Source organism: Stigmatopora argus, chromosome 2, assembly GCF_051989625.1.
Source record: "Stigmatopora argus isolate UIUO_Sarg chromosome 2, RoL_Sarg_1.0, whole genome shotgun sequence".
NCBI lineage: Eukaryota > Metazoa > Chordata > Actinopteri > Syngnathiformes > Syngnathidae > Stigmatopora > Stigmatopora argus.
In genome coordinates, this window is record NC_135388.1 from 22357014 (window position 1) to 22384732 (window position 27719).

A 27719-nucleotide genomic window follows, 5' to 3' on the forward strand; every position below is an offset into this window, starting at 1 on the left:
CGGCCGTTCGGCCGAACGGAGGTTTTGCCGAAACGGGATTTGCGCGCTCGCCCCGCCCCCGGATCGTGTGTGTACAAGTTTTTCAACCTCGGCCCGCAGGCCATATACGGCCCGTTAGGATTTTTAATCCGGCCCGCCGCCGGCGTTGTCCAAATTATAGTAAAAATCAATGATTCATTTCCCTTTGCCGCTCATCACTCTCAATTTATTAGTCTACCGTCAATGGCAGCCCGGAAATAAGCACTCTTGGGCGGGCATGTCAGCCCGAGAATAAGCACTCTTGGGCGGGCAGATGTAGCAGAACCGAGCCGTGAAATGACAGCAATCAGGTCAAATCCATTCTTAAACAGCATTTAATGATCAAATACAAATACTGGAGCTCTTTGGACATTAGAACCGAGCCCAGGGAAGTGAATTCCTCGGTAAAATGTCGCGATGATAAGGCAAAAAAACGTCTATATACGTCCATTCGCCAAACGGCTCAAAATGCTCTCAAATTCGGTCAAATCCAGCCGAAAACAGCGTTTAATGATTAAATACAAATACTAGTATTTGTATATACAATACTAGTATTTGTATTTAATCATTGGCGAATGGACGTATATAGACGTTTTTTTTTGCCTTATCGAGACCTCATCACGACATTTTACCGAGGAATTCACTTCCCTGGGCTCGGTTCTAATGTCCAAAGAGCTCCAGTATTTGTATTTAATCATTAAATGCTGTTTTAGGATGGATTTGAACCGATTGCTGTCATTTCACGGCTCGGTTCTGCTACATCTGCCCGCCCAAGAGTGCTTATTCCTGGGCTGACGTGCCCGCCCAAGAGTGCTTATTCCCGGGCTGCCATTGACGGTAGACTAATAAATTGAGAGTGATGAGCGGCAAAGGGAAATGAATCATTGATTTTTACTATAATTTGGACAACGCCGGTGGCGGGGGCCGTATATGGCACGCGGGCCGAGGTTGAAAAACTTGTACACACACGATCCGGGGCGAGCGCGCGAATCCCGTTCCGGTGAAACCTCCGTTCGGCCGACCCTCCGTTCGGCCGAATGACCGTTCGGTGGAACGTCCATTCGGCGACCTGTCCGTCTGTCAAACGTCCGTCGGCGAAACGTCTTTAGGCTAATCATCCGGCCACGAGTAGTAGTCATAAGTCTTGATTAGGTCTAGGTGCAGAACTCGAGTTGGCTATGGTGACAGCTCTTGGGAAGAAACTGTCCTTGAGTCTGTTTGTCTTGACAGTTATAGCTCTGTAGCGCCTTCCAGAGGGCAGCAGATTGAAGTGGTGGAAGCCGGGATGCGTATTGTCTTCTATCATGCTCTCTGCCCTTCTAAGGCACCGTGATTCATAGATGCTGGATAGGGTGGGTAGGGGGCAGTTGATTATCTTTTGGGCTAATCACTCCCTGCAGTCTTCCGGTCGGCTTCTGTGCAGCTTGAGTGCCACACTGATACAGTGCAGGTCAGCATGCTCTCAATGGCAGACCAGTAGAAGGTCACCAGCAAGTTGGTGTTCAGTTGCTCATTCCTAAGCATTCTCAGGAAATGTAGCCTCTGCTACGCCTTCTTGACAAGTGCTGTGGTGTTTGCTGCCCAAGTGAGATCAGCAGAGATGTGGACTCCTAGCAATTTGAAAGTCTCTACTTGCTCCACATATTTGCCATTAATATACAGGGGCGACGAAGCAGCCTTGTTCCGTCGGAAGTCCAGGATGAGTTCTCTGGTTTTGGAGATGTTCAGCACCAAGTTGTTGAGAGCGCACCACTTGCTGAGTCTAAGGACCTCATCTCTGTAGGCCGTCTCATTCTCCCCTGTGATCATCCCCACCACTGTTGTATCGTCCGCAGATTTCACAATGATGTTCTCAGGGTGTGTGGGTCTGCAGTCGTGTGTGTAGAGCGAGTAGAGTAGTGGACTAAGTACACAGCCTCGGGGTGAGCCGGTGCCGAGCGTTCGGGCAGGTGACAGGTGGCGACCCAGCTTCTCGTGCTAGGGTCGATTGATCAGAAAGTTCTCAATCCAGGAGCATGTGATAGGTGGGACCCCCAGGTTGGCCAACTTGGGGATAAGAATGTCCGGTCTTATGGTGTTAAAGGCTGAGCTGTAGTCGATGAAAACCATTCTGACATGGCTCCCTCTTTGCTCAAGGTGGCACAGTGCAGCGTGGAGGGTGGTGGTTATTGCATCTTCGGTGAATCTGGTCGGCCGATATGCAAACTGATATGGGTCGTGGATGAGGGGAAGACAGGCTTTGATGTGTTTCAATACCAATCACCTGCTGTATCTTTTCTGTCTCCTTCCCTTGGGTGACCCAGGGGTTTGTGATTGTCATTAAAGCCTATCTGTGTATTTAAACTGCGTTTTTGTCCGTCAGTGTGTGAGTATTGTCCGTCTGCGGTTATGTCGCCTTTCGTCGATGTGCGTCTCTCTGTCTCTTCCTTCCGTCCAGTTTGGTTCCTTGTTCATTTTTTCCAGTGCTAGGTTTGCACGGTTTTGTTTTGTAGTTTTGAGTTCAGATTAAAACCTTATGTTTTTCACCTGCACTCCTTTTTTGTTGCCTGCTTCATTCTTTTGGGTCCCGCTCTACAGCCGAGGCGTTCATAACATCATTGAGGTATTTCTGTTGATTGACTAAACTGGATATCTAAGATCTTTTAAATAGTTACATACTGTTGTTGTTTTGATTACCAACTGCTGCTATATCTTATATACTGGATTTATAGGTTATTTTGCTAATATACATATGTAGTTTTTGGTTTCAATTAGATCCATAGGTCCATAGCTATACTAAACTAGTGGTCGTCAAAGTGTGGTACATGAGCTTCTACTAGTATGCAAATAATTGACTGAATTAAATGTTCAAACAATATTTTTTGTATTCCACTCCAATTTCGCTGATATTGTAGACCGGACATGGCCGCAATAATCGAAAAACTGTAAAGTGGAATCATCCCTATCAATACTACCACAGTATATGTTTTCGTGCATATACAAAAATATAAGTAAACAAGTACAATTATCAAGAAGTGTATATATTAAATATCACAGTTATAGACGTATGAAAATACTAATGCATATCTAAATATAGTAGTCAATATATTTAAAAAATGGAAACACTAAATTAAAACAAAAAAAGGTTTTTGGAAACCTTAGTCTTTTTCATCAAAGGGCATTGGATCATCGATGGAATCTTCAGAAGGTGCCGTAGGGGAGCTTTTCAGGAGGAGCTTTTGTGAGAGGTTTTTGGCGCACAAGGAAGATGTTGATGGGGAGTTGTGGCCGCTGTTTCTTTTTTGGTACAAATATGTTTTGGTACAAGGACATGGCACTGTCAAAGTGATTACCATATTCGATGCCTATGACCATGTTGTCCACCCTCACCGAGGCCCCCTGTTGTCCAGTCTTTGAGCAAGCTCTGTTTTCGCTAAAGGGCGACGGCGTCCGCTGTAAGGTCTGAAAAAAATTGTTGGGTTTAAACACCAGACATTTGTATCACCAATCTGAAAAAAGTAGGAACACAAAGAATTGAGGTTATTTTATTTAAAAAATGAGAGGGTCTCGGACCGGTCGCGTCTCAGCCCGTCGACACACTCCGAAGAAAATCTCCCCTCGCCAAGTCTCTTATTGTGTTTTGGGAGTGTCCAAGTTACAGGGAGTTTCAAGCTGATCACAGGAGAGATAGTTCTCTCCCAGTTACAAAAGGTTCTTTGATCATGACCATATGCCCCCTCAAGATAACATCTTTACAGTCACCTTCCTGATATCCTGCAACCCTCACACAATAGTTCAAACAGGCGTCGGCCCCCCTGGGTAGTTCCTCTTTGTTGAATAAGGTGAAACTTTCCAGGGCCCAAGACACTCTCATTCTATTAACTAACATTTCGACAGTCATACCAGAATCAGGATAACTTATATAAAATAATTCCAACAAAAATCCACTCTCACCGAGGCTACCTGCTATCCAGTCCACTCAGTGAGCTCTATTTCCGGATAAAAGCAACCACTGCCCACTGCCCGTCATTTTTGAGTGATAGTCCTTTGTCTTCCGTCATTTTTCTGAGTGGCAAGTGGAAGACAGGGAAGTGTCTTTTGCTTGCGATTTTCAGAGTGAATTTTGACATTTTTACTAACGTTTTTGATGTGGATACTTAATAATAATAAAAAAAAACGTGATGTACTGAAGCCGTATGTTAAAGCCACAAAGTGGTGAAGGATGACAGTAGTACAATTCAGTTGTATTCAATCTAATTTACAAAAACACCCATTGAAAGTTTTTGAACAATTTCTTTTCAAATATTTACCAACAACTTTTAAGTGTAAAACTATTAGACTCAATCATTAACTTGATTATTTTTTCCCACAAAAAATCTAAGCACAAACAGTGTTTGTGATCAAACCTTGGCTGATGAAAATATAGAAATCCTCAGCTCCTATTTTCCGCTCTACGTCCACACATGCTTGGGAATTTACCAGAAAACACCTGGAATAACAAAAGAGAAGATTTAAGGAATTTTGTCACCTTGCGTACATTGCTTCACCTCACAGATGAGAATTTGTAATTTTTTTCCGAACTGGCAGTAGGATGTGAGTTAGCATCTCGGGGCAGTTGTAACAGATGTGGTATAAACACCCTCAGGATATTAGTGTTGACAAACGGATTCAGGGGCGCATACACTACATTCCATCCAATTCCCCTCTCACAAATGTCTTTTTGTCACAAGTCACATCTTGCAAAAACAGTTATAATTTACATAAAGTTTCGGATTCTCCCCAAGCCTGCTTGGGTTTCCTCCTGGTACTCTGGTCTTCTCCCACATCCTAAAAAACATGGTAAGCTGATTGGACACTCGAAATTCTCCGTAGGTTTAATTGTGAGTGTGAAAAGTTGTTTTTTTGCTTGGTTGTTTACGTAAAATGAATGAATGAAACACATTCAAACCGCCACCAAGTTGGAATCCAACCCAGACTGCCCGCACCAAAATCAGGTGGAAAAACCACTGCAACATCAGGTGGCCCAAAGGGGAGCAGTCAACCAAATGTTTGTGATGTCCCCATTGCTATGGCCAGTTAGGCAATGCATGAAAACATCTCATCTCATTTTCTGAACTGCTTTATCCTCACTAGGGTCGCCGGGGGTGCTGGAGCCCATCCCAGCTGACTTTGGTGGAAGGTGGGGGACACCCTGAATTTGTGACCAGCCAATCGCAGGGAACAAGGAAACAAACAACCATTCACACTCACACCTAGGGGAGATTTAGTAGTGTCCAATCAACCTACCATGCATGTCTTTGGAATGTGGGAGGAAACCGGAGTACCCAGATAAAACCCACGCAGGCCCAGGAAAAACATGCAAACTCCACACAGGTGGACCGACCTGGATTTGAACCCAGGTCTCCCACTGTGAGGCCGATGCGCTAACCACTCAGTCACCGGGCCACCCTGAATGAAAAGATTGAAGTCTAAATTAGACATTGGTCATAGTCAGTAGACCCGATTGGTCGCTGGTCTTTTGGTCGCCGTCTTTTGGTCGCCGTCTTTTGGTCGCCGGTCTTTTGGTCGCCGTCTTTTGGTCGCCGTCTTTTGGTCGCCCGGACCGCGACAACGGGCGACCAAAAGACCGACGACCAAAAGACCGGCGACAAAACAAGGTAAAACAACACGGTCTACGCATCAATAAAAGCCAACAATGGCCATGAGCAGTTTCACTGAGCCGACGTGTGAGAGTTTGTATGTACCAGTGGCGGGCCGTCAGGGCCTTCAAGGCCTACTCTGCTGGCCTAAGAAATATCTGAATCATATTATATTTTGTCCATCAATACTTATTATTCCACATGGTCTGTTAGCTTCCTTTCATTGCTTTTCCCCCTGGTTGCACTGCTTCCAGATGTGTGTTTTCATATTGAAGCATTTAACCAATCACATTTCAGCCATTATTTGTTGCCAGATCAGATCTGCCTCAAAGCCTTCACAATCAGTTCTGCGGGGTCTGCTGCATTAAACTAGACTGTTGCTTTTAACCAATCAGATTTCAAGTTGGCATCCCCACAATGATTTTTCATAGGCGTTAGCATTTTGCTGGCTGGGATATGTCATTGCTTTAACCAACTATGATTGGCTAGTAGGCGGGCCAAAGCAGTACCCGAGGCAGCCGAGATCGCAAACTCCACCCACAATGGCCGACAGAAGCAAAAACAAATTGATTCTGTTTGCTCACAAAGCTATTTTCCAGACGGACTTTTCCAGAAAAAAATGGACATCATTAAGAAAGGGCGGTCAACTCCGAAGCTAGCAAGCCTGTTACAGCCGGGAAAATTGTGTGTGCGGCACTTTCAGTGCGCTAACTTAGCTGCACAAGCAAATAGTATATTGTTGTGTTGATTTAAAGCCATTTTCAAAACGGACTATGCCGGAAATATGACAGGACAGGCTCGACTTTCATCATTAGCTTCGATGGCGATAGGAAAGAAGGAAGAAAGAAAGGAGGATGGATATTGTGTAAAAATGATTTTTGGTGAGTAAAATATGGCTATACTCCTAAATAATATTTCAATTGTGGGCCAAGTTCTGATATCTGAAAAGCTCCAGTGTTTGTATTTAAGCTCCAGTGTTTGTATTTAATCACAAATTGCTGCTAGGAAGTGGATTTTACCCCAGTTTAATTTTTGGCGTTTCGCCATTGACGTCCATCGCTGTCTTTTCCCGGGAAAAATCACCCCCTGGCCGGGTTTTAATGTCTGAAAAGCTCCAGTATTTGTATTTAATAATGAAATGCTGCTAGGAAGTGGATTTTACCCCATTTTTGTGCATTAATTTATTGATTATTTTTTATGTGTCGCAGCTGTAGCTGCAGTAGAGGTTTTATAGCCATAAAATAGTTTTTGAGGGTTGGATTGATACGTTGAAGGCGCTACCAGAAAATGCACCGACCGCCACTGGTATGTACATGCGTTGTCCCTTTAAGAAGCTACATCAGTCAGAGTCTTAACAAGTTCTCCAACAAAAAACAATAAAAGTCCGGGAAATTTGGAGCTTTTATTTAGCCTAATAATTACTAGGGCATTAAGTATGACTAAATAGTAATTCGCCGTTTGTATTTAGGGAATTTGAGCAACGATTTAAATGGTAATTATCAATATCCTTCCGGGCGACCAAAAGACCGGCGACCAATCGACCGTGTACCCAGTAGACCTGAAAGAGTTAAGCACTGCCTTATGTAGATGTATTTGGTAGGAAAATGGTATGACTGCAGGACAATTTTAGGTATTTTCTCTAAAAATGATTCTCAGATTGTAAATTTAATCACAATAGGAGTAGATTGGTTTGCATTTAGTGTATAAATACATGGCTCAAGAAAATGTTGAAGAGAAAATTCTGAATTGTGAATTGGCTCTTTAGCCAAACAGTTTCAAATACCATCTTCTCAATTTTAAAGTTGCTGTAAACTCAAAGTGAAAATGAATAAATTGTTTGTTTAGGCAAAAATAAAAACTGTTGTTAACGACCTTGACATATTTTAATGAAAAAAATATTAAGAACATGAAATAAGGATTTTAAAAAAAGAAGAAAAACGTCTTGCCCTGTCAGTGATTGGATTGTGTTGGCGTGTCCATGCCCACTGCCAATCATGATACCTGCACTTGCTAAGCTTGATCCTATTGTGGTTAGCTTGTTTCCACTGTCAACACAATTGTACATACCCTTTGTTATCGGAGCAGATGGTATACCCCGATAGTTGATGGCAGCGTTGCTAAAGCTTGAAAATGGAAGAAATAAAAACCTTTTTGCAGTTACGTCTTGTCATTAACCCCACTCCTGATACCATGTTGTTGTTGCTTTTTTAGGGGCTCATGAACAGGTACTGCAGTGCATCACATTCACAAACAGGGCATAGTAAAGACTGTTCCATTTTCGTGGCTCTCAATGAATTTTTTTTTCTGGTAGTTTAAATTACGTCACAATGTTGTTTTGTGCATGGTGGGATCTACTAGAGCTGTCCCGACTAGTCGACGTTGTCGAGGTTGTTGAGCAAGACATACTGTGGACGATTGATGATGTGAATACATTTTGCCATGAAGTAGGTTAAAAATGCATTTGCAAAGCTAAAATGGCAATGCTCAGCAATTAACTTCTGAACCAAATTCTGACTGATTGCCATCCATTCTTGCATAATCGATAATTAGAGTTTGTCAGAATTTGTGGGTTTCTGATTGTCTGCCCGCCTCTTGAGGATTGACCACAAGTTCCCAGTGGGATTAAGATCTGTAGAGTTTCCCGGCCAAGGGCCCAGAATATTAATGTTTTGAACCCCAAGTCATTTTGTTATGACCTTTGCTTTATGGCAAGGTGCTCTATCATGCTGGGAAAGGCATTCTTCATCACCAAATTGCCCCTATTAGGATAATTCGCTGGCAGTTTTCCTAAGTATTGAACCAGCACCCGTGTGGGCTATGGCAGCCGTCCACTGACTGACAAAGAGGACGAGCAGAAGGTCAAAACCGCCTCCAACCAAGGAGCCAACAGGAGGACCTTCAAGCTTCTTGTTTACTAATAATGGTAAGGTTTCTTGTTTGTTATTTTGGAAAAAAGAACAGGCAATGTTGCTTAGAAAATCAGTGAGTTGTGACTGTTCATTCATTTTTTTTACTTTAATAAAAATATTTAAATAAGTGTTAATAAATACTTTTTTGAATTAATAATCATCAACCCAAAAAAATAATCGCTTGATTAGTCAAAAAATTAATCGTTTGACTAATTGAGTATTGGGCTCGTGATGAAAGGAATGCACATTTTAAACATGCCCTAAACAAAAAATTGGCACAAATCAGACTCTCTTTTTCTGCCTATATCCTAAATATTCAGCATTCGTTCTCACCTTGTGCCCATGTTTTCATCCCGAATGTTTCTAGTTACAAAATTTTCAGGTTACGAAAACCTTTGGTATGCAGATTGGTGTTAGAATATACGAAAACAAGATTAATTTTATGAAATCCCCCAAAACGTAATGACAACCTCTAGCTGGTATTTTATTTTGAAATTGTCACAGTACCACAGATTCTGCTTGACAATATCCCTACCGTCAGCTGGCCTTCCATTGGTTGTCTCACAACAACAACTATCGATCACTTTTCGTCGTCACTGAGTTCTTTTTTTTGGTTTTGAGTGTGGTTAACGCAAATGTTTTTTTTAATTACTGTTGGGGATGAAATGAATAAGCGACCTCTGTTATCAATTGATGACAAACAGAAGATTTTTTTTAAAAAGCATAGCTTCTTTTTTACACGTATGCATAGAAAACATGTTTGTGTTTCTTTCATATAACATTGGGACACTTTGATCATTTAGTTTCGTTGGTAGTGTTTTTGGGGACCATGGAACGAATTAGAGAATTTACATATAAAATACATCTCAATTTACGAAAAATCCACATTAAGAAACTAGTTCTAGAACCAATTAATTTTGTAGGTAGAGGTACCACTGTATTTAAAAGAAAATCACCAAATTAACTTTACAGCACCTTTGATGACTTTTTGTTAGGATTAGTTGGGGTTTTGGTTGGTTTGTATGCTTTTTGCCTATTGTCTCCCTCATGGTTTCCCTTCCCTCATATGATCAGGTGTGGGTACTCGGATGATTCGCCTAAAGACATTTCGCCGACGGACGTTTGACAGACGGACAGGTCGCCGAATGGACGTTCCGCCGAACGATCATTCGGCCGAACGGAGGTTTCGCCGAAACGGGAATCGCGCGCTCGCCCCGCCCCCGGATCGTGTGTGTACAAGTTTTTCAACCTCGGCCCACGGGCCATATACGGCCCGTTAGGATTTTTGATCCGGCCTGCCGCCGGCGTTGTCCAAATTATAGTAAAATTCAATGATTAATTTCCCTTTGCCGCTAATCACTCTCAATATATTAGTCTACCGTCAATGGCAGGCCGGGAATAAGCACTCTTGGGCGGGCATGGCAGCCCAAGTCGCGATGGGGGCAAAAAAACGTCTATATACGTCCATTCGCCAAACGGCTCAAAATGCTGTCAAATTCGGTCAAATCCAGCCGAAAACAGCGTTTAATGATTAAATACAAATACTAGTATTAGAACAGAGCCCAGGGAAGTGAATTCCTCGGTAAACTGTCGGGATGATGTCGCGATGGGGGCAAAAAAACGTCTATATACGTCCATTCGCCAAACGGCTCAAAATGCTCTCAAATTCGGTCAAATCCAGCCGAAAACAGCGTTTAATGATTAAATACAAATATTTAATTAACTACGTTCCACAACTGAGCTCGTCGTAACACTTTTGATGATAAAAAGTTTTTGTAATATTACATACTGCTATATAAAGACTTGGCAATGAAATTTATTTTGTTTAGAAATAAATGGTCTTTTATGGTATCTGGATTATTCTAAAGTAAATTTAACTTAAATGAAAATAAAAATGGTCAACCTGCTGTTGTATTAGAAAGAAGTGTAAGACTGGCCGCTGAGGATTTTTTTTTAAATTGTTTGTGCCTATAGAGGTTAATTTTTTTATGTACTGTGATTAACAACAAGTCCTCACCTATGACCTTGAAAAGAATACATTTTTGTAAAAAAAAAAGATTAAAAATGTTGATTATCTTCATGTTAAGAATGTCCTTTAGATTTCTAAAGAGATATTGTAGTTAGATGTACTACAATATCTGGGTATGGTTGCTAGCTTCACACAATGTTTTGCACTCAACATACACATACAAACATACCATGATGATGTCAGATTCTGAGCAGGAAAAAAAATCATTAGGCTTTTACATAGTGTGCTTGTAATAACATCCTAATACCCCCTGTGCCAAAAAGAGAAGTGCCAAAAAGTGACGACTGCATCAGTAATTCAAATGCAGTATGAGTAATGGATTGAGGTTTTTGGACCACCCGACCCAACCCTCATAACATCATAGGAAAAACATGGCCATTAGTGATTGGTTATACAATTAGTTTAAAAAAAAGTACGCTGCTGTCCCAATAGCTGCATAGCCTTCAAACCGACAGAAGCTTCTCTATTTAAAAAAAGCAACATCCATTCAAACAGCTTTTTACTTTATGAGAGATAAACACATCTAAGAACAAACATGTTGCAGCCTCTGACCAGTCTCTTTTTCTTTTTAAGCAGTCATTATGAAAATGTCAATTCACAAATGTTCACAGGTAATTTGTCATAATACTTACTAGGGATGTCCCAAAGCTGTTTTTTGACTTCTAAACCAATTTTTTTTCAAGATAGGTTTTCCTGATCATATTTTAAGATAGTAAAATAATGCACAAAATAATCTAACTAGTAAATGACAATTGATATTTTTTTTGTATTTAAGTAAGTTGTACTAGTTATTATTATTTATTGATTATACAGTAACACCTTGAGACCGGGACCGAGCTCGTATGTCGATTTACTCATATCTCAAATCAACGTTTCCCATAGAAATGAACTATACACAAATTAATTCGCTCCCACCCTCTGAAAAAACAAACCAAAAAACAGGATATTACAATGGAAAAACATTTTTATTGGTTCTAATTCACCATGTACTAACAGAGTAAAAAATAACTAGTGGTTATGATGTTTAATAATAAAACGTCAGTTCAACGTGGGGTGCGTGCAGGAGAGAGAAAGAGAAAGAAAGAAAGAGACACTTGTTGGACAGCAACGTGCTCATCACATATCATACGTAAACATAATTTTTTTCTTAAATGAAGGGTTCTGGTGGTTTTGAAGGCTCCCCTTTTCAGATGCTTGCTTTGCTTTTAAATTCATGCAAATTCCGCTGGCTTTTTCGCATATCATCGACTCTGTCACGCTATCTTCCGCTAACTGTTTATCTTTTATCCATATAAAGAGAAGGCACTCCATCTCGTTATGAATGTCACTGCGCAACTTGGGAATCATGGTTAGTCTTTGGAAGGCTTGATATCCTTAATAGCGTCCCTCTGACTCAGGATGGTGCATATTGTTGAAAAATTTCTCTCGTTGAATTGGTGAGCCAGCTCCGTCACGTGTACACCACTCATGGAAAAAGATGCAATGCTCCGCCCAGTCCTCGTAGAGATCTATACACGAGGCAGATCCGGCGAGAAAGACAGAGCGCTGAAATCATAAGCAGCCTCTCAGGTCTCGTATGCTTGTATCTCAAGATTTGTCTCAAGCTAAATATTTGCTCGGAATTTTACTCGTATCTCAAATTCCTCGTATCTCGGGGCACTTGTATGTCAAGGTATTACTGTATATTTGTCTGTTTATTTGTTGTTGTTGTTGTGTACTTTCGTGGTTAGGCTTTAAAACTAATTATGACAATAAAAGCATTTAATTCAATTTAATACAACCCACTAAGAATGCTGTTGGTACTGAAACCACACACAACTACTGTATCTGGTCTTGTGACCAAATGTTATACTTTCAGATACTCTAAAAACAACAGGAGAGTGTTCCCTCGAATATCGCAACCTCAGATATCGCAAATTTACTGCTTTGCGATTTTTTTCTGCTATTAAAAAAAAGAGGTAGAAACCGGAAGACAGATGAAAATGGCGGGAAAATGCCGATGTAAAGTGGAGGATGTCAGGGCACCGCCTCTACTTCTGCGCTGAAATGGGGTGGGACGCGGAAGGCGGAGCAACATGATACGGGCAGTGGGCTGATGTCGTTGGCACTTATTTGAAAATAAATTTACTTGGCGAATTTGACGGCAGAGAGCACCAGTGGAGGGGGATTTTTTATTTCTTTTTGAGAAATGAGAGCCCTGGGCGCGGCAAATGGAATCGATCTCGTCCGACAACAGAGCACTTATGCCGGCGAGTATGGCAGGATGTCTTGCTCGGCGAATTGGATGGCAGAGAGCACCAGTGAAGCGTGGATTTTTCTCAAGTGTGGTAATGCTGCTGCTGTTGTTGTTGTTGTTGTTGTTAGGCCCAGGCGCCTGAGGATTACCCTCAGCAGCGCTAGAGCTGTCACTGGAACGCGGATTAGTTCATCCAGGGGGTAGCCGGAGGTGTGGGGCAGTGCGAATATCTCCGACTGGATGAACAACGTAGGGCGCCACGTTCCTGGGTGGCAGCTCTGGGTGGTTTGTTGGATTCGCAGGCTGCGACGAGCGGCCTCTCGGGAGACACCTCGTGAAGGTTCCAACTGTTGTCTCCCTGCTGCTGCTGTCTGATTCATAGTAAAGCCAACTTTAATCAACAAGTTCGCCCACCCTCATGGTTTCAAGTCAAAACGTCAAAAGCCTTTATTGTCATCGTACACATCTGCGTATAACAAAATTGGTGAACACCAAACTGGAGCGCTAAGAGCCGCTGCACCCGTACGCACCGCCATCTTGGATCTTTAAAAAACAAGAACAAAGCCTATGTTTTAAGGGGGAAGTTTATAACAGACAATGGTGGGCGGCCCGTGGAACGAGTGGTTAGCGCGTCGGCCTCACAGTTCTGGGATACTGGGTTCAAATCCAGGTCACGTCCAACTGTGTGGAGTTTGCATGTTTTCCCCGGACCTGTGTGGGTTACCTCCGGGTACTCCGGATTCCTCCCACATTCCAAAAAACATGCATGGTAGGCTGATTGGACACTCCAAATTTCCCCTAGGTATGGGTGTGAGTGTGCATCGTTGTCCGTCTCATTGTGCCCTGCGATCGACTGGCCACAGAATCGGTATTCACGGTGTCCCCTGCCTCTGGCCCGGAGACAGCTGGGATTGGCTCCAGCACCACCCGCGACCCTAATGATGATAAAGTGGTTCAGAAAATGAGATGAGATGAGACAGACAATGTTGTTTTGGATTGGATTGGATGACTTTATTCATCCTGTATTCGGGAAATTTCATTGTGACAGTAGCAAGAAAAGGCATAGTTATAAGTTAGACAGTACAGTCGCAAAGGCCGCAGAACAACAAAGCAAAAGCAAAAGCACAAATTACAAAGCAAATCAAAGTATGTTGGGACACTTGCATGTGGAGCTATTACTGTATTCGACGCCAATGCAGATGCTAAGATCATTTCGCGACATCACAAATGCTTACTGAGTGCACTGTTTGCGCACTCACCTACCCTCATAAAACCCTAATCCAGAGGTGGGATATTATTTTTTCTGACAACCAAATCAGAGGCTGAATATATATATATGTAAGTTTGGAATCGTTTGTTTAATGATCTTATTTCTACGTTGAAATAAGTAAATTGCATTGTTTAAAGAAGCTGGTAAGCATATGTGCCATTGTTAGATCACGAGAGTGTGCGGTTGTTTAAAATAAAAAAACTATTCAGTGACATTTATTTTTCACTAACATTAACACTACAATGCTTTTTGTTTTAACTTTCTTTTGATATCACAATGTCTTTGTATGCCAGCAATAATCTAACAGCATTTTTTGTTCCAACTGCCAAACAATGCAGTGTTTTTTTTTCTGAACCGCTTGATCGTCACTAGAGTCGCAGGGGGTGCTGGAGTCTATTCCAGCCGACTTTGCGGATAATGTAGACCAGAGATGGCCGCGATAATCGAAAAACCGCGAAGTAGGATCACCCCTACTATTACTAGTACATACTATATATATATATGCTATGTTTTCGCGCCTATACAAAAATACAGTGAACAAGTACAAATATCATTAAGGCTATTTATTAAATATCACCATTACAGGCATTGGAAGACTATAATGCATTACTATCTTATTTAATTCATTCTTCTCTGAATGGCTTTATCCTCTTTAGAGTCGCGGGGGTGCTGGAGCCTATCCCAGCTGACTCCGGGCCAGAGGCGGGGGACACCCTGAATCAGTGGCCAGCTGATTGCAGGGCACAAGCAGACGGGCAACGGTTCGCATTCACACCCGCACCTAAGGGCAATTTCGAGTGTCCAATCAGCGTACCATGCTTGTCTTTGGAATGTGGGAGGAAACTGGAGTACCCGGAGAAATCCCATGCAAACTCCATACAGGTGGACCGACCTGGATTTGAACCCAGGAGCCCAGAGCTGTGGGGCCGACATATTAACCACTCAAGCCGCCGAGCCGCCTACCAGTGTTTTGTTTGGTATTTTCCTGTTTAATAAGAAATATCTAGCCTCAAGCTTCAATTGTATCAAAGTCAGGTTTAAGGTTTGAGGTGGACATGTGAAGCACACATGACATGATAATCAGAAAGAGAGGATCTGTACCTGGACTTGGTAAACTTCATTACTGAGAATGTTTGTTCACATGTACAGGTAGATCCAAAAGAACCAGCATCTTCTGAGCATATTTCCTCATTGTAACTGTTCGACTGGACAGCCTGACTTTCTCTAATGCTTTTTTTTGTCCGGACATGTGTCAGTTATGTTACATCTTTGGCGATGTCGAGCGTGGAATGTAGAGTGGACCCAAAGGCAGGGAAGTGGGCAATGGACGAGGAGGGAGTGCTCTAAACAAAACTGACGTGGAAAACACAGGGAAGCGAGGAACATGGAAACATGGAGCATGGCAAGCATGAGTAAAGCAGGCGATCCGACAATGACAAAACCACCACGTGAGGTTTAAAGAGACAGAACGGGGAACTGATTATCAATTACACGCAGCTGGTCAACGAGAGAAAAAAGGGGAATCCAGGCGAGGCGAAAAGCAAACACGCGCACACACACACACACAGGGAAAAAGGAATAACAAAACCCAACCAAACCTAACATGTTAGGAGGTTACGGACCCTAACCCCAATCCAAAAAAATTCTAATTTTTTGCAATTTTGTGAAATATCACAAAACTTGTCATGGATGCTACTTCCTGGACTGCACAAAGCTTTGTAAAACAGCCTTGTTGTTTTTCTAGCTATGCTAGAAAATCTGCAGATATCTGTGCTCTTCCAGCCTCAGTCAAGAGTCTAGTAATCTCGTAATGCCGACTCAATTTATTCACCTTAAACACGGCAACCCACTCATCACAAAATAAACACACGGGTAACGTTTGTCTTCAGTGAATAAATATTAAGTTGGGCATATTTTCTTGAAAGTATGGGATTCAGTGACCACTTGCGTCCAATTTTTGTTAATTACTGTAGCTTTTGATTTTTGTAATTACATGCAACTCTGCCCAGGTCTGTCCTAATCTATCCTCTTTTCACATCCCGTCCTATCAGTGATTACATGTATCTCCGCATAGATAGATAGGTAGCATATATTTGTATGTTCAGTCATGTTTTTTGGTTGAACTATTTCTGTCGGTTCCCTTAAACTACCAAGCTGCATTTTATAAACAACACAAAATAAACAACCTACTTGAACAAACCCTAATAATAGGTGGATAAACAGTATGTCATCAACTACTAATTTATTGTGTTGACTATTTACGACTTAGTTATTGATTAGTTATTATTATTATTTATTAAAAATTGATTTGAGATATGAGTAAATTGACAAACGAGCGGAACGCAATAAACTCGTATCTCAAGGTATTCCTGTACTGTTATTTTTCAAGTCTAATAAACAACCTACTTGACCAAACCATAATAATAGGTGGATAAACAAGAGTATACATCATCAACTACAACTTATTTATTATGTTGACTACTTATTTATTTACAACATATTTATTTATTAGTTAATATTATTATTTATTGAGTATTTATCTGTTCATTTGTTTGTTTGTTGTTGTTATTTGTGCACTTCCCTACTTATGTTGTTGACTAGTTATGTTGACTACTTATTTTTTATGTATTTATTGATAATCTATTTATTAGTTATTGTTATTATTTATTAGTCTGTCTTTTCGTGGTGAGGCTTTAAATCTCATTATACTTGTATAATGACAATAAAAGCTTTCAATTCAAAATAACATTTTCAAAAGTAAATTCGGCCCACAACGTCATACTTTGTCTGCTCTTGAACCAATGTGTGACATCACTCAACCCTAATCACAACTCTAGATTATGTAGCAAAACCATGTGCCAAACATTTTTTGGTCATGAACCCACAATTGAATTCTGTCATAACACTGTTGTGTGAAAACTGAAGCTGTCAGAAATCATATTGTGTTAGTCATTATATTTCATATTGTAATACTTAGTTATTTTTGCTTCGCCCCTTTCTTAATTTTTGCCAGATTTACATGCAAGCTCTTATCATTTACAGGCAGGGGGCCTGGCTTTGTTGGTCCCACCTGCTTGTTTAGAACCAAAAGACATTTGTTGCGCTATTTAAAAAATCACTTTTGAAAAATGGGTTAGATGAGAAAGGAAAATTGCAGTTACACACATGCGGGCCCCACAGCTGATATTGCCCCTGCTAAGTCCACACTCTCAGTAATAGGCATCTGAGCATGGTCGGGGCTATGTAACCATGATATAAATGCAGAATCATGAGCTCCCGCCGAGGTGGAACCCTCTCCACCATTTTGAAATGCAGAAGATTGTCCTGCCATCTTGGTGCACTTCAATTGTTTACACCTTTCCCAACTCGATACGAAATGAGAACTCCTCTTTTTTGGCATAATTGGTGAAAATGACGGTGCAAAGGTATGTTAAGTATGCAAAAAAGGAATGTATAATACATGCAGAAGCAGGAGTATGCCTTTTGGGAAAAAGTAAGAGAAAAGTGACGGTCAATTTCAGAAGAAAGGCTGACAAATTTTACCTATTTAAGCATGTTTGGGTGATATTTTTGATAAAAAAATTGTAAACTAAAGTGAAAATATGACGGAAATAAATACTCACACAATAGCGGTGCTGTTGCGTAGTTCATACAACTAACTTCAAGAGGAAATGACTAAGCGGGAACACTCCAGTGTGCACTAAAGAAAATATGGATTTTGGAATCATCACAGTGTAATGCTTAAAACCACAGCAAGAGAGGAGCAAGCTAACACATTTATGCTCAGGCATACTCAACGATAATACTTGCAAATTCTCAAAGCTTGAGTTTACACACTTAAGAGAAGGTAAAGAAATTCAATCACTCGTCTATTAGGATTCGTTAGCTGTTTCTGGCCACCATGATGTCAACTCTACAATGCATGGTTTGGATCCGACAGCCGTTTCTGGCCACCATAATGTCAACTCTCTAGGATGCAGGGTTTGGACAAAAGTAACGTGAGAATGTTAACATAAAACATCCACCTATCCATAAATCACGCTTCATCTATTCCTGCTCCCGAAACACTTTTTTTCCCTGTCGTGACGGAAAGACTCGGCGAGACACGATGGTGCTGGACGCGCTAACCCAAGACGCCTTTCCACGTCATTTACAAACATCTTTTTGGGAATAATTTCCGCCAGCGAGTTTCCGGGTGCACACACATCCATCTGTACATCACACTTTATAAGGATTAGACAATAGATAAAGCGTGATTTATGGATGGGTTGATGTTTTATAACTCCTGTCACAACAGAAAAAAAAAAGTGTTCCGGGGAGCACCTAGAAACTCGCTGGCGGACCAGTCAGCCATGCGGTGCGTTTAGGGCACATCATGTAAAAATAACGATTCATGCATCAACTCTGCTTTCAGCTTTAACAAATAAAAGTTGAGTTTAAACACTTAGAGAAGGTGAAGAAATTCAGTCACTCGTCTATTAGGAGCCGACAGCCGTTTCTGGAAAAAATTAAACTCTATGATCCACGGTTTGGACAAACGTAACGAGAAAATCATAACATAATCACACACACACGCACACACCACACATGGAAAAATCACGCTGCACGGTTTGGACAAACGTAGCGAGAGAATCTTACCATAACTGATGTTGCCTAAATAAATGAAGTTCTAACAGTGGGGTGCCGTCAGGGCCTTCAAGGCCTTCTCTGCTGGCCTAAGAAATATCTGAATCAGAGACTGATGTTAATTATAATTTGTCCATGAATACTTAAATAATTCCAAATTGTCTGTTAGCTTCCTTTCATTGCTTTCCCCCTGTTTGCACTGCTTCCAGATGTGTGTTTTTATATTGAAGCATTTAACCAATCACATACCTGTCAACCTCTGCCGATAACTGCCCTTAAAAAATGATTATTGATTCCCCTTACAAACCCCCCAAAAACCTTACAAACACCGTACGAGTCGTATGGCCGACGGAGGAAAACTAATGGATTTGGTTGCAGATTCGCTGACAAAGCCATTTTCCAGACGGAATTTTCCAGAAAAAATGGACATCATTAAGAAAGGGTGGTCAACTCCGAAGCTAGCAAGCCTGTTACAACCGGAAAAAGGGTTTGTCCGCCACTTTCAGTTCGCTAACTACGAGCGCTACCCCTGGCTCACGGGCTCCGAGGAACACTGCAAATTGTATTGCTGGGAGTGCTTGTTATTTGCCACCGATCAACATGGTGTTTGGAGCAACACTGGAATTGCAAATTTGACTTGTTTAACTAAAGCAGCAATGAGACACCAAAGCACTGCCGGACACTTACAAGCAACGGTGCTCTCTCTTTTGGGGAAACCCGAGTCGAGTTACAGTTTAGCGAGCAAGTGCACAGGGAAACGGAGCGCCACAACGAAAAGGTAAAGAAAAATAAGGAAATCTTAAAAAGTTTGATAGACTGTAAACTTTCATTTCGTGGACACGATGAAAGCGCTGCATCCCCAAACAAAGGAAATTATGTGGAACTTCTTTCTTGCATTACTGAGAGAAACACGGATTTACATTACCACCTGTCCACTAATAAAGTATTTAGTGGCACGTTGGGGAAAATACAAAAATACCTGATTACTGCAATTGCTGAAGTGATGGAGGAAGAGATCAGAAGGGAAATAAAAGTACTGTTTGTCTCTGTAATGGTGAATGAGTCTGTGTGGTGTGCTGATGGATTTAAAGCACATCTGGATTATTTTGAATTTTGTTTTTTTGCTTCACCCATTTAATAGCGTTTTTGAGCATTCAGACGTGCTTTTTTCAATACTACAAAACAACAAACTGGATGTACAGTTTTGCCTTGCAAGACTAAAGGAGTTTTGTGACACAGTTGAGGGTGAGAGGAGCCGATATGAAAAAAATCTACGAGGCGACTGAACGCAGTGCGGGTGCTCCAAGCGCACGAAGAGGTCAAGCACAAAATTCTAGCCCGCACTACCACCAACTCCACGACAGGATTCTGGACAATATTATTTGCCAGACGCGGACCAGATTTCAAGACCACGAAAGACTGATGTTTCTGTCGCTCCTCGACCCGCAGAGGTTTCGGGAATACCAGAAAACTTTCCCACATGCAGCCTTCTCCATCTTAATGCAGAGGCACGGTACACTTTTCGATTTGCCTCGGCTAAGAACAGAACTGATTGTAATGTATGCCACGGATGATTTTACAGGAAAATCTCCCACTGATCTCCTTGACTTCCTTCAGCAGAAAACCTGAGTGAGAGCATGGGGTGGCTGTACACATTAGTGGGTTTGACACTGACCATCCCCGTGTGCAGTGCTTCTGTTGAACTGACATTTTCAGCACAAAACAGAATCAAAACTTACGCCATAACAGGACAGACTCGACTGTCAGCATTAGCTTTGATGGGGATAGAAAAGAACTTCTTGATGGACCTGAAACGCACGTGTAATCTGTACGACAGAGTAATTGAAATCTTCTTGAGGAAAGAAAGGAGGATGGATTTTGTGTATAAATTAAAATAATTTTTGGTGAGTAAAATATGTCTATTTTCCGAAATAATTTTTCAATTTTTTAGGTAATTATTGATTCTTTTTTAAATCTGTCGCAGCTGTAGCTGAATTAAAGGTTTTATAGCCATAAAATACTTATTAAGGGTTGGATTGATTCACACACCACTACTGAAGGCCTAGGTGTGAAATGCATGGCCCACCACTGAGTTCTAATGACATTGTAATGTGAATTTATATTAAAAATAATATATTAAAATAGTATATATATACATATATATATACATACACACACATATATACATAAATATATACACATATATACACATATATACACATATATATACATATATATATATATATATATATATATATATATATATATATATATATATCAGTGGTGGGCCGTGCATTTCACACCTGGGCCTTCAGTATTGCTACGTGTGAATCAAGAGTACAGGATGAATAAAGTTATCTAATCTAATGTAATGCTAATTATAGTTAGGTTGCAAATATAGTCTCATCTCATTTAAGGGTCACGGGGTGCGCTGGAGCCTATCCCAGCTGACTCCGGGCCAGAGGCGGGGGACACCCTGAATTGGTGGCCAGCCGACACAAGGAGACGGACAACCATGCACACTCACACCCATAGCTAGGGGCAATTTAGAGTGTCCAATCAGCCTACCATGCATGTGGGAGGAAACCGGAGTAACCCAGGACCTCAGAGCTGTGAGGCCGACGCGCAAACCACTCGCTCCACCAGGCCGCCTGCAAATATAGTCAGTCAATCATGTTTTTGTATCACCGATCCCTTATCTGTTTCATATTTTTTAAATTGTTATACAGCGTACACAATTTGAAATAATCAAAAACGTATAAAATATGACAAAAACGTATAAGTTGACAGGTATGGGACAGTAGCCTTTATTACCCGAAGGATGCCAATGTTCTCTGCTGACTTCTAAACATAGCTTGTTAGCAGGCATTAGTGGGGTCATAAAACTCTGGAATCTTGCCTCCTTGCACAAAGGATATCCTTAGTTAATTGAAACTGCATCAAACTTTAAAGAGGATGTAAGAATTGACCATAAGTGTTTTATGTCATGTTATGTGTTTTGCAAAGTGATTTGATAGAGCTGTGGCTAGTCAACGCACTTATATAATCTTGACTCAACTTGTCAATAACAAAATTGCATGAATGGGAAGGAGAAAACAGATTGCAGTGGCCACTGCAACGTCTTAATCATGTACATGTACGTACCACTGTCAGACAGACTCCATGATTTGCCTTTTGGTGACAATAAGAATTTACAAAGATAACACTTCAACCAAGTTATATTCCCATTTTAACCTTATGGAAGGAGCAGTTCAAAATGAATTTTATTTGAATTATATTTTGATTGATTTACAAAAAAGCCTTTTGTTGCATAATCTACTTGAAATATTTATTTTGGGACAAATGCAATTGTCATCATGTGCCCTTACTTGGAGTGTCCACCACTGTTTTCTATGAGATTACAATGAGAATAGAGCAATTCATTGAGAGCTCAAATGTGTGTGTCCTCAGGAATTGGTGTGCATATGTGGTAACAAAGACAGTCAGTTGTGTGATCGAAGATGGAGTGGAGACCTATGTGAAACCAGATTACCATCCTTGCGCCTGGGGCAGCGGTCAGTGTAGCCGAGTGGTCATGTGAGTGCTTCACACACACAAACACACTCATCAGCCAGACGCAGACTAATGCACCCCTTTTATAAACATTTTTGTTCACTCCTTTTAACTTTGATTGGGTGTTTAAAAATCATGTGTAAATCCAACAGTGTGTCACTTCAACATTTCGTTATGTTTGTGACGAGATATGCTTGGTGAAAATCAGACACAGACCACTCAATTGCTCAAACATCTGTTCTTGAATGCCTGTTTTCCGTTTCAATTCTCTTTTTTTGTGCGTTGTCTCTGCAGCTTTACAAAATGATGCAATCAAGGGTCAGGCTCTACATTGAAATGACCTGATTGGCTGAGAGCTTTGTCAAACTTAGTTATGGTGGATTACAGTATCTCTACTCTTAGACTAAGTAAAAATAAGTAACCAGAGAGACCGCCACATGAAGGTTATAATCATGTATTTCACTGAAGGAAGGACAAAATTCTAGAAGGAAAAAAACTAATCAACAATGGTACGTCCAAAGTCAAACATATTATACATTTTAATGCAATTATTGCCAACAATGCAGCACGATGGGCTCACAGTCCTGAAATCGAGGGTTCAATCTCAAGTTCCGACCTTCCTTCGTGGAGTTTGTATGCTTTTGTATGTGTTTTCTCTTGGTATTCCAGTTTAGCGCATCAGCCTCACAGTTCTGGGGTCAAGGGTTCGATCCCAGGTTGGTCCACACTGTGTAGAGTTCTCCATGTGCTTGCGTGGGTTTTCTCCAGGTGCTCCGGTTTCCTCCTGCATCTCAAATATGAATTGTAGGCTGATTGAGCACTGTAAATTGCCCCAAGGTAAGAGTGTGAGCGTGATTGGTTGTGCATCTGCTTAGGCCTTCTGATTGGCTGGCTACCAGTCAGGGTGTCCCCAGCCTGGTGCCCAAAGTTGGCTGGGATAGGCTCCAGCACCCCCCACAACCCTTGTGAGGATAAGCGGTACGGAAAATGAATGAATAAATGAATTCCCAGCAAATGTTTGTTATCGCTGTAAAAAGCCAACAGTGGTGTTTTCTAATAATAATAAGTTGATAGAAATGTGGATTAGACTGAGGTGGATCAGATAAAAACTTTACATTGACAACAAAGACAAGTCAGACAAATGTATTACTACAATACGAGCTAGCCCCTAAGGACCACATAGGTGGCTTCTGGGCCTTTTCTAAAAATACAACAGCTCCTCAGCATTAGTATGGAATTTTTGTAAAAGTGATCATTTCAAAATTTAAACTCATACAGAGGCCAAAAGTCTAGTGCTGTGTAGTTGAATTTAACATTAGTCCTACTCATGTTGTACACCATTTAACTTTGTTTGGAACACTTTTTCATTTTTCCTCTTTAATGCCTTTTCAGCTATCGTACCTACATGAGACCGAGGTACAAAGTAGCCTATAAAATGGTGACACAGATGGAGTGGAAGTGTTGCCAGGGTTATAGTGGTGAAAACTGTAGCAATGGTCCAATTGGTGGAAGAGAAATCACCAACAGGCCTCAGCCCCCGTCAGGACCTCGACACAGTGGGACGAGTACTGAAGAGGGAGGCTTCAACACTGGCTTGGGAGAGAATAGAGGACACAGTGGTAAGTCTATTCATTACCACAACAGGACAAATGCTTGATATGAGCCAGATTATAATAGAACACATGAAATCAAGGAAATGATGTAAAAGTAAAATCTATGTCGAAGCAATTCTTCAAACTTACTGAAGTAATTTAGTTGTCTTTAGTGCCTTGGATTCTGTCTTGGCATATGCTTACAAATACTTAATTTGCTGCTTCTTTTTTCCAGGAAGGGCAGATAAGGAAAAGATGAGGGAGCTGGAGGAAAGGATTCACAGCCTGACTAAAACTATTGAGGACTTGCAATCTAGCATGTCTTCCATGACCGAGCACTTTCAGGGAGGGTCCAACAAACCCGGTCTTAATGGCAACAGTGGGACATCTTTCGGGGGAAGAAATCCTGCTGATGCAGCTCAGCCAGAAATGAAAGAGACAATCCATAGCATTCAAACTAAATTGGATCAACTTGATAATCGCACTCAGGTGAAACTTTTGCCATTGGAGAGGAAAGTGCTTAAAGTCCAGAAAATCTAAAATAATAATTGTTCCCATATTTTTGGAGTTTAAGGTGCATATGTGTAGATTAATTTATTTATTCATTTTCTAATCCACGTATCCTCGCAAGTGTTGTGGGGGGTACTGGAGCATGTTCCAGCAGAGAATGGGAAGCAGGGCGACTAACAGACGGACATTTTAACAACTCACTCACTGTGCCGCCATGTGTAGAGATGTCCACACAAATTCTGGTAACAATTGATCTTGTTATCAATAATAAATGTCCTAATATTTTTTCCTACATTGCCTGCTGGCTGTCCTCATTTACAGCAACACTCACATCAATACAGATGCCACAACAGCACCCTAAAATTGGAGTTAAATGTACTTTAATATGCAAAAAAATAATGTTTGCTGTTCCTGAGATCAATGATTCTATGAATTCTCAGATCACAATAAACTCTCCAAAAACCTCTAACATCTTCCTAAACTGTTCTCAAAACCTGTTGCTTTGAATGAGCTTCCTAAACCTGCATAGCGTAGTAGAAAATAATCCACCATTCTATTATTTTTTTGATCCAAACAATGGGGAAATATACATTTTGAGCATGCGAAAGCACCAATAGATTAATTTTCAATCATTTAAATCCATTAATATTGCAGCAGAATAGAAGTGCATAAAGATCAATTGACCTCTATCGGTTCTAACCTCTTTTTGTATTTTCAAATATTAAAGTTAGGAGTGTCAATGTACACATTTTACTGTAACATTGTGCCTCTTTTTGTAATAGGCCCATGATAAAACACTTGTAAGCATCAACAATCATCTGGTAAATGGAAAAGGAAATGGCCTCGATGGAGCTCTGCCTGGAGGAAATCTGGAGGGAAAAGTTCTAAACTCACTGAAAGAGGAGATCCTTAGGGAGCTTGAGAAAAGGGTTTCACTATCATGTTCATCATGTCAGGTATTAGTGTTCTGTTATTTCATCATCACACAGTTTTATCATAGCAAAATCCATTCATGGTTGTATCTTTTTAGGCTGGTGTGGAGGATCTACAGGGACAGCAGCGGGAAGATCGGGAAAGAATTCGGGCACTCGAAAAACAAATTCATGGAATGGATGTTTTTTATCGCCAGAGAGTTGACGGATTGAGCAGGGAAATAACTAGTGCAAAGGCATGCTGTGACCCCATCAATGACCTCCAAAACCGTGTAACAGACGCTGAGCGTAAGATCAGCTCAGCGGCAGAGAACTTTGATGTTCTGCAGAACCAAGTGAACAACAAGCTGAAGGGAGAAAGCGGTGGCAGTATTAAGGATGGAGTATTCAGAAGAGGGGAGATTGGTGCCGAAGGCGGTGGAAGAGGTAGTAGCGGTAACGTAGTGCTGACTGAAGATAAACTAATTAATCGATTGAAGGATTTGGAGCGGCGTGTCAATGGTACTATGGAGCAAACCGAACAAAGCTGTGCATATCTGGAAAATGATTTGAAGGACTATTTTCATCAAGAACTAAGTGACCTTAGGACTGTGTTCCTAGACCGCTTTGATGATCAGGCCTTCAGGATTGCAGACGCGGAGCTGGATGTGGGGCTTGTGAAGCAAAGGGTGAACGAGCACGACAAGGCTCTATCAAAGCTAGAAAACAGAACCTCCCTCCTGAACAGGAAGTTGGAGGAGAGTGGCTGTAGATGTATGGGAGGAAGAGGGGAACCAGGAAGAGGAGGGGCTGATGCTTTCAATCCTGGAAGCCACAGTGACACTTCTGTTGGTGGCGGTGATACTGGTGGGGCCAGAGGTAGCACTGGTGGCAGTAGAGGTAGCACAGGTGGTAGCAATGGTGGCATTGGCGGAGACGAAGGCGTAAGGAGCACTGTGGGTGGAGAAGGATTACCAGAAATAGGAGAAAGCTTTAATTTAACAAGGAAATCATTGGAATGGAGAGTGATCGACAATGAGAATCAAATTAGACATTTCAATACAAAACTTAAAGACATGTCAGTGTATGGAGACTCACTTAATGAGAAGGTAAGTAAATGTATTATTTTTTCCTATAATAATGTAACATTTACATTTGACATTAAAGAATAACTAACATCAACATGGTCATAACAAGCCATACTTTTTACTTTTACTCACAGTGGCTCTACGAATTTCTCCATTGAAACTTGACAATAATAACATGACTCAATTATACCAGTCAGACGTAACTATACACACACAACAAGCTTTAAAGTCCAATGATCACGCCAACCTGTTCAATCACATAGCTTGTTTAATGCTCTGCAAAAAGTAATGTATTTAACATAGAGCGCTGTTGCCAATTTTATTCAATAGCATGGATTTTAATCCCTCTCCCCCATCGATAGAGCAGGAACAACTGGAGATAGGATCGTTTTAATTACAAAAAAATGTAAGAAATATGTTTTCTCCTCTAGAAAGCCTTTGTACACGTGAGTATCATTACTATTGGAATTTGCTAGTTGGAAATGTATGATTTTTGTGTATTTTTGTGGGGAGCCTAAAACAGTTTAATAAATTATCTTGTGCTGATTAAAAAATATACCCTTGTTAAAAAAAATCTGACATTATAAGCACTTACTCATTACTTGTCTTTTCTTTCAACTTTTGAAATGACCCTACTTTTACCCAAGTAACACTTTTGGCTACTCCACCCACTTCTGATAAAAGTTATGTAAAAAAACAACAACAAGGCATTAGTGGTGAACCTAGTACAACGTTCTCAGATTTTATAAATTTGTATTGCAAAAGAATGGAAAGATGATAGATAATATGATGGGCAGCATGGATTTCACCATGTTTATGTTAATCACTTAGGTTGTGGACCTGAGCCATGACATCCGCAAAATCATGGCGTTCACTGGTGATCATGGTGAACACTTTAACCGCATTGTGACAGAGGTGAAGTTGCTTGGGAAGGATTGCGAAATCTGTGGGAGAGTGGAAAATGAGTTGCCGAAACTGTGGAATCAATCTAAGGATGCACTGGGCCGCTTGCAGAACCAAATAAACAGACTTACGCTAAATGGTGGTACCTGCAACCAGATGTGTTCTCACCTGCAAGATGAAGTCCTTCTTCTGCAAGAGGATGTCACACGATGCACAAACAAATGTAATGTTCCATCTAAATGTGTTGACAAAAACAGTCCTAGCAATATGATTTTGTGATGGAAGTGAAAAAAAACAAAACAAAAACAATGATAATGTAACAAAATAGAAATACACTCAAAAGTATGAATGATGTGATTCTGTTGATGAGCTTAAATGCTAAAAATGAAAGATAATTGGGTTCTGTTTAATCCGAACATACATAACTGCCATCTCGGTCCAAATATAATATTTTCTA

At 40.9% G+C, this 27719-nt stretch overlaps 2 protein-coding genes across 6 annotated transcripts in view; one reads left to right on the plus strand and one right to left on the minus strand.

The window, feature by feature from the left end:
• The window catches only part of LOC144067845 (EMILIN-1-A-like), a 56834-nt gene that overhangs the window by 11936 nt on the left and 17179 nt on the right, over positions 1-27719 (plus strand). For 4 of the 5 annotated variants that reach the window (XM_077591863.1, XM_077591853.1, XM_077591890.1 and 1 more), the window contains 6 exons: positions 22157-22282; positions 23651-23877; positions 24086-24339; positions 25143-25316; positions 25391-26380; positions 27191-27485. In XM_077591863.1, coding sequence (XP_077447989.1) covers positions 22157-22282; positions 23651-23877; positions 24086-24339; positions 25143-25316; positions 25391-26380; positions 27191-27485 — 2066 coding nt within the window. Of the gene's footprint in view, positions 1-8435; positions 8560-22156; positions 22283-23650; positions 23878-24085; positions 24340-25142; positions 25317-25390; positions 26381-27190; positions 27486-27719 lie in introns of those variants that run through there. The other variant, XM_077591873.1, reaches the window with a different exon arrangement.
• The window catches only part of mthfs (5,10-methenyltetrahydrofolate synthetase (5-formyltetrahydrofolate cyclo-ligase)), a 51680-nt gene that overhangs the window by 476 nt on the left and 23485 nt on the right, over positions 1-27719 (minus strand). Inside the window, exon 4 of the mRNA XM_077591959.1 lies at positions 4404-4486. Coding sequence (XP_077448085.1) covers positions 4404-4486 — 83 coding nt within the window. The remainder of the gene's footprint in view (positions 1-4403; positions 4487-27719) is intronic.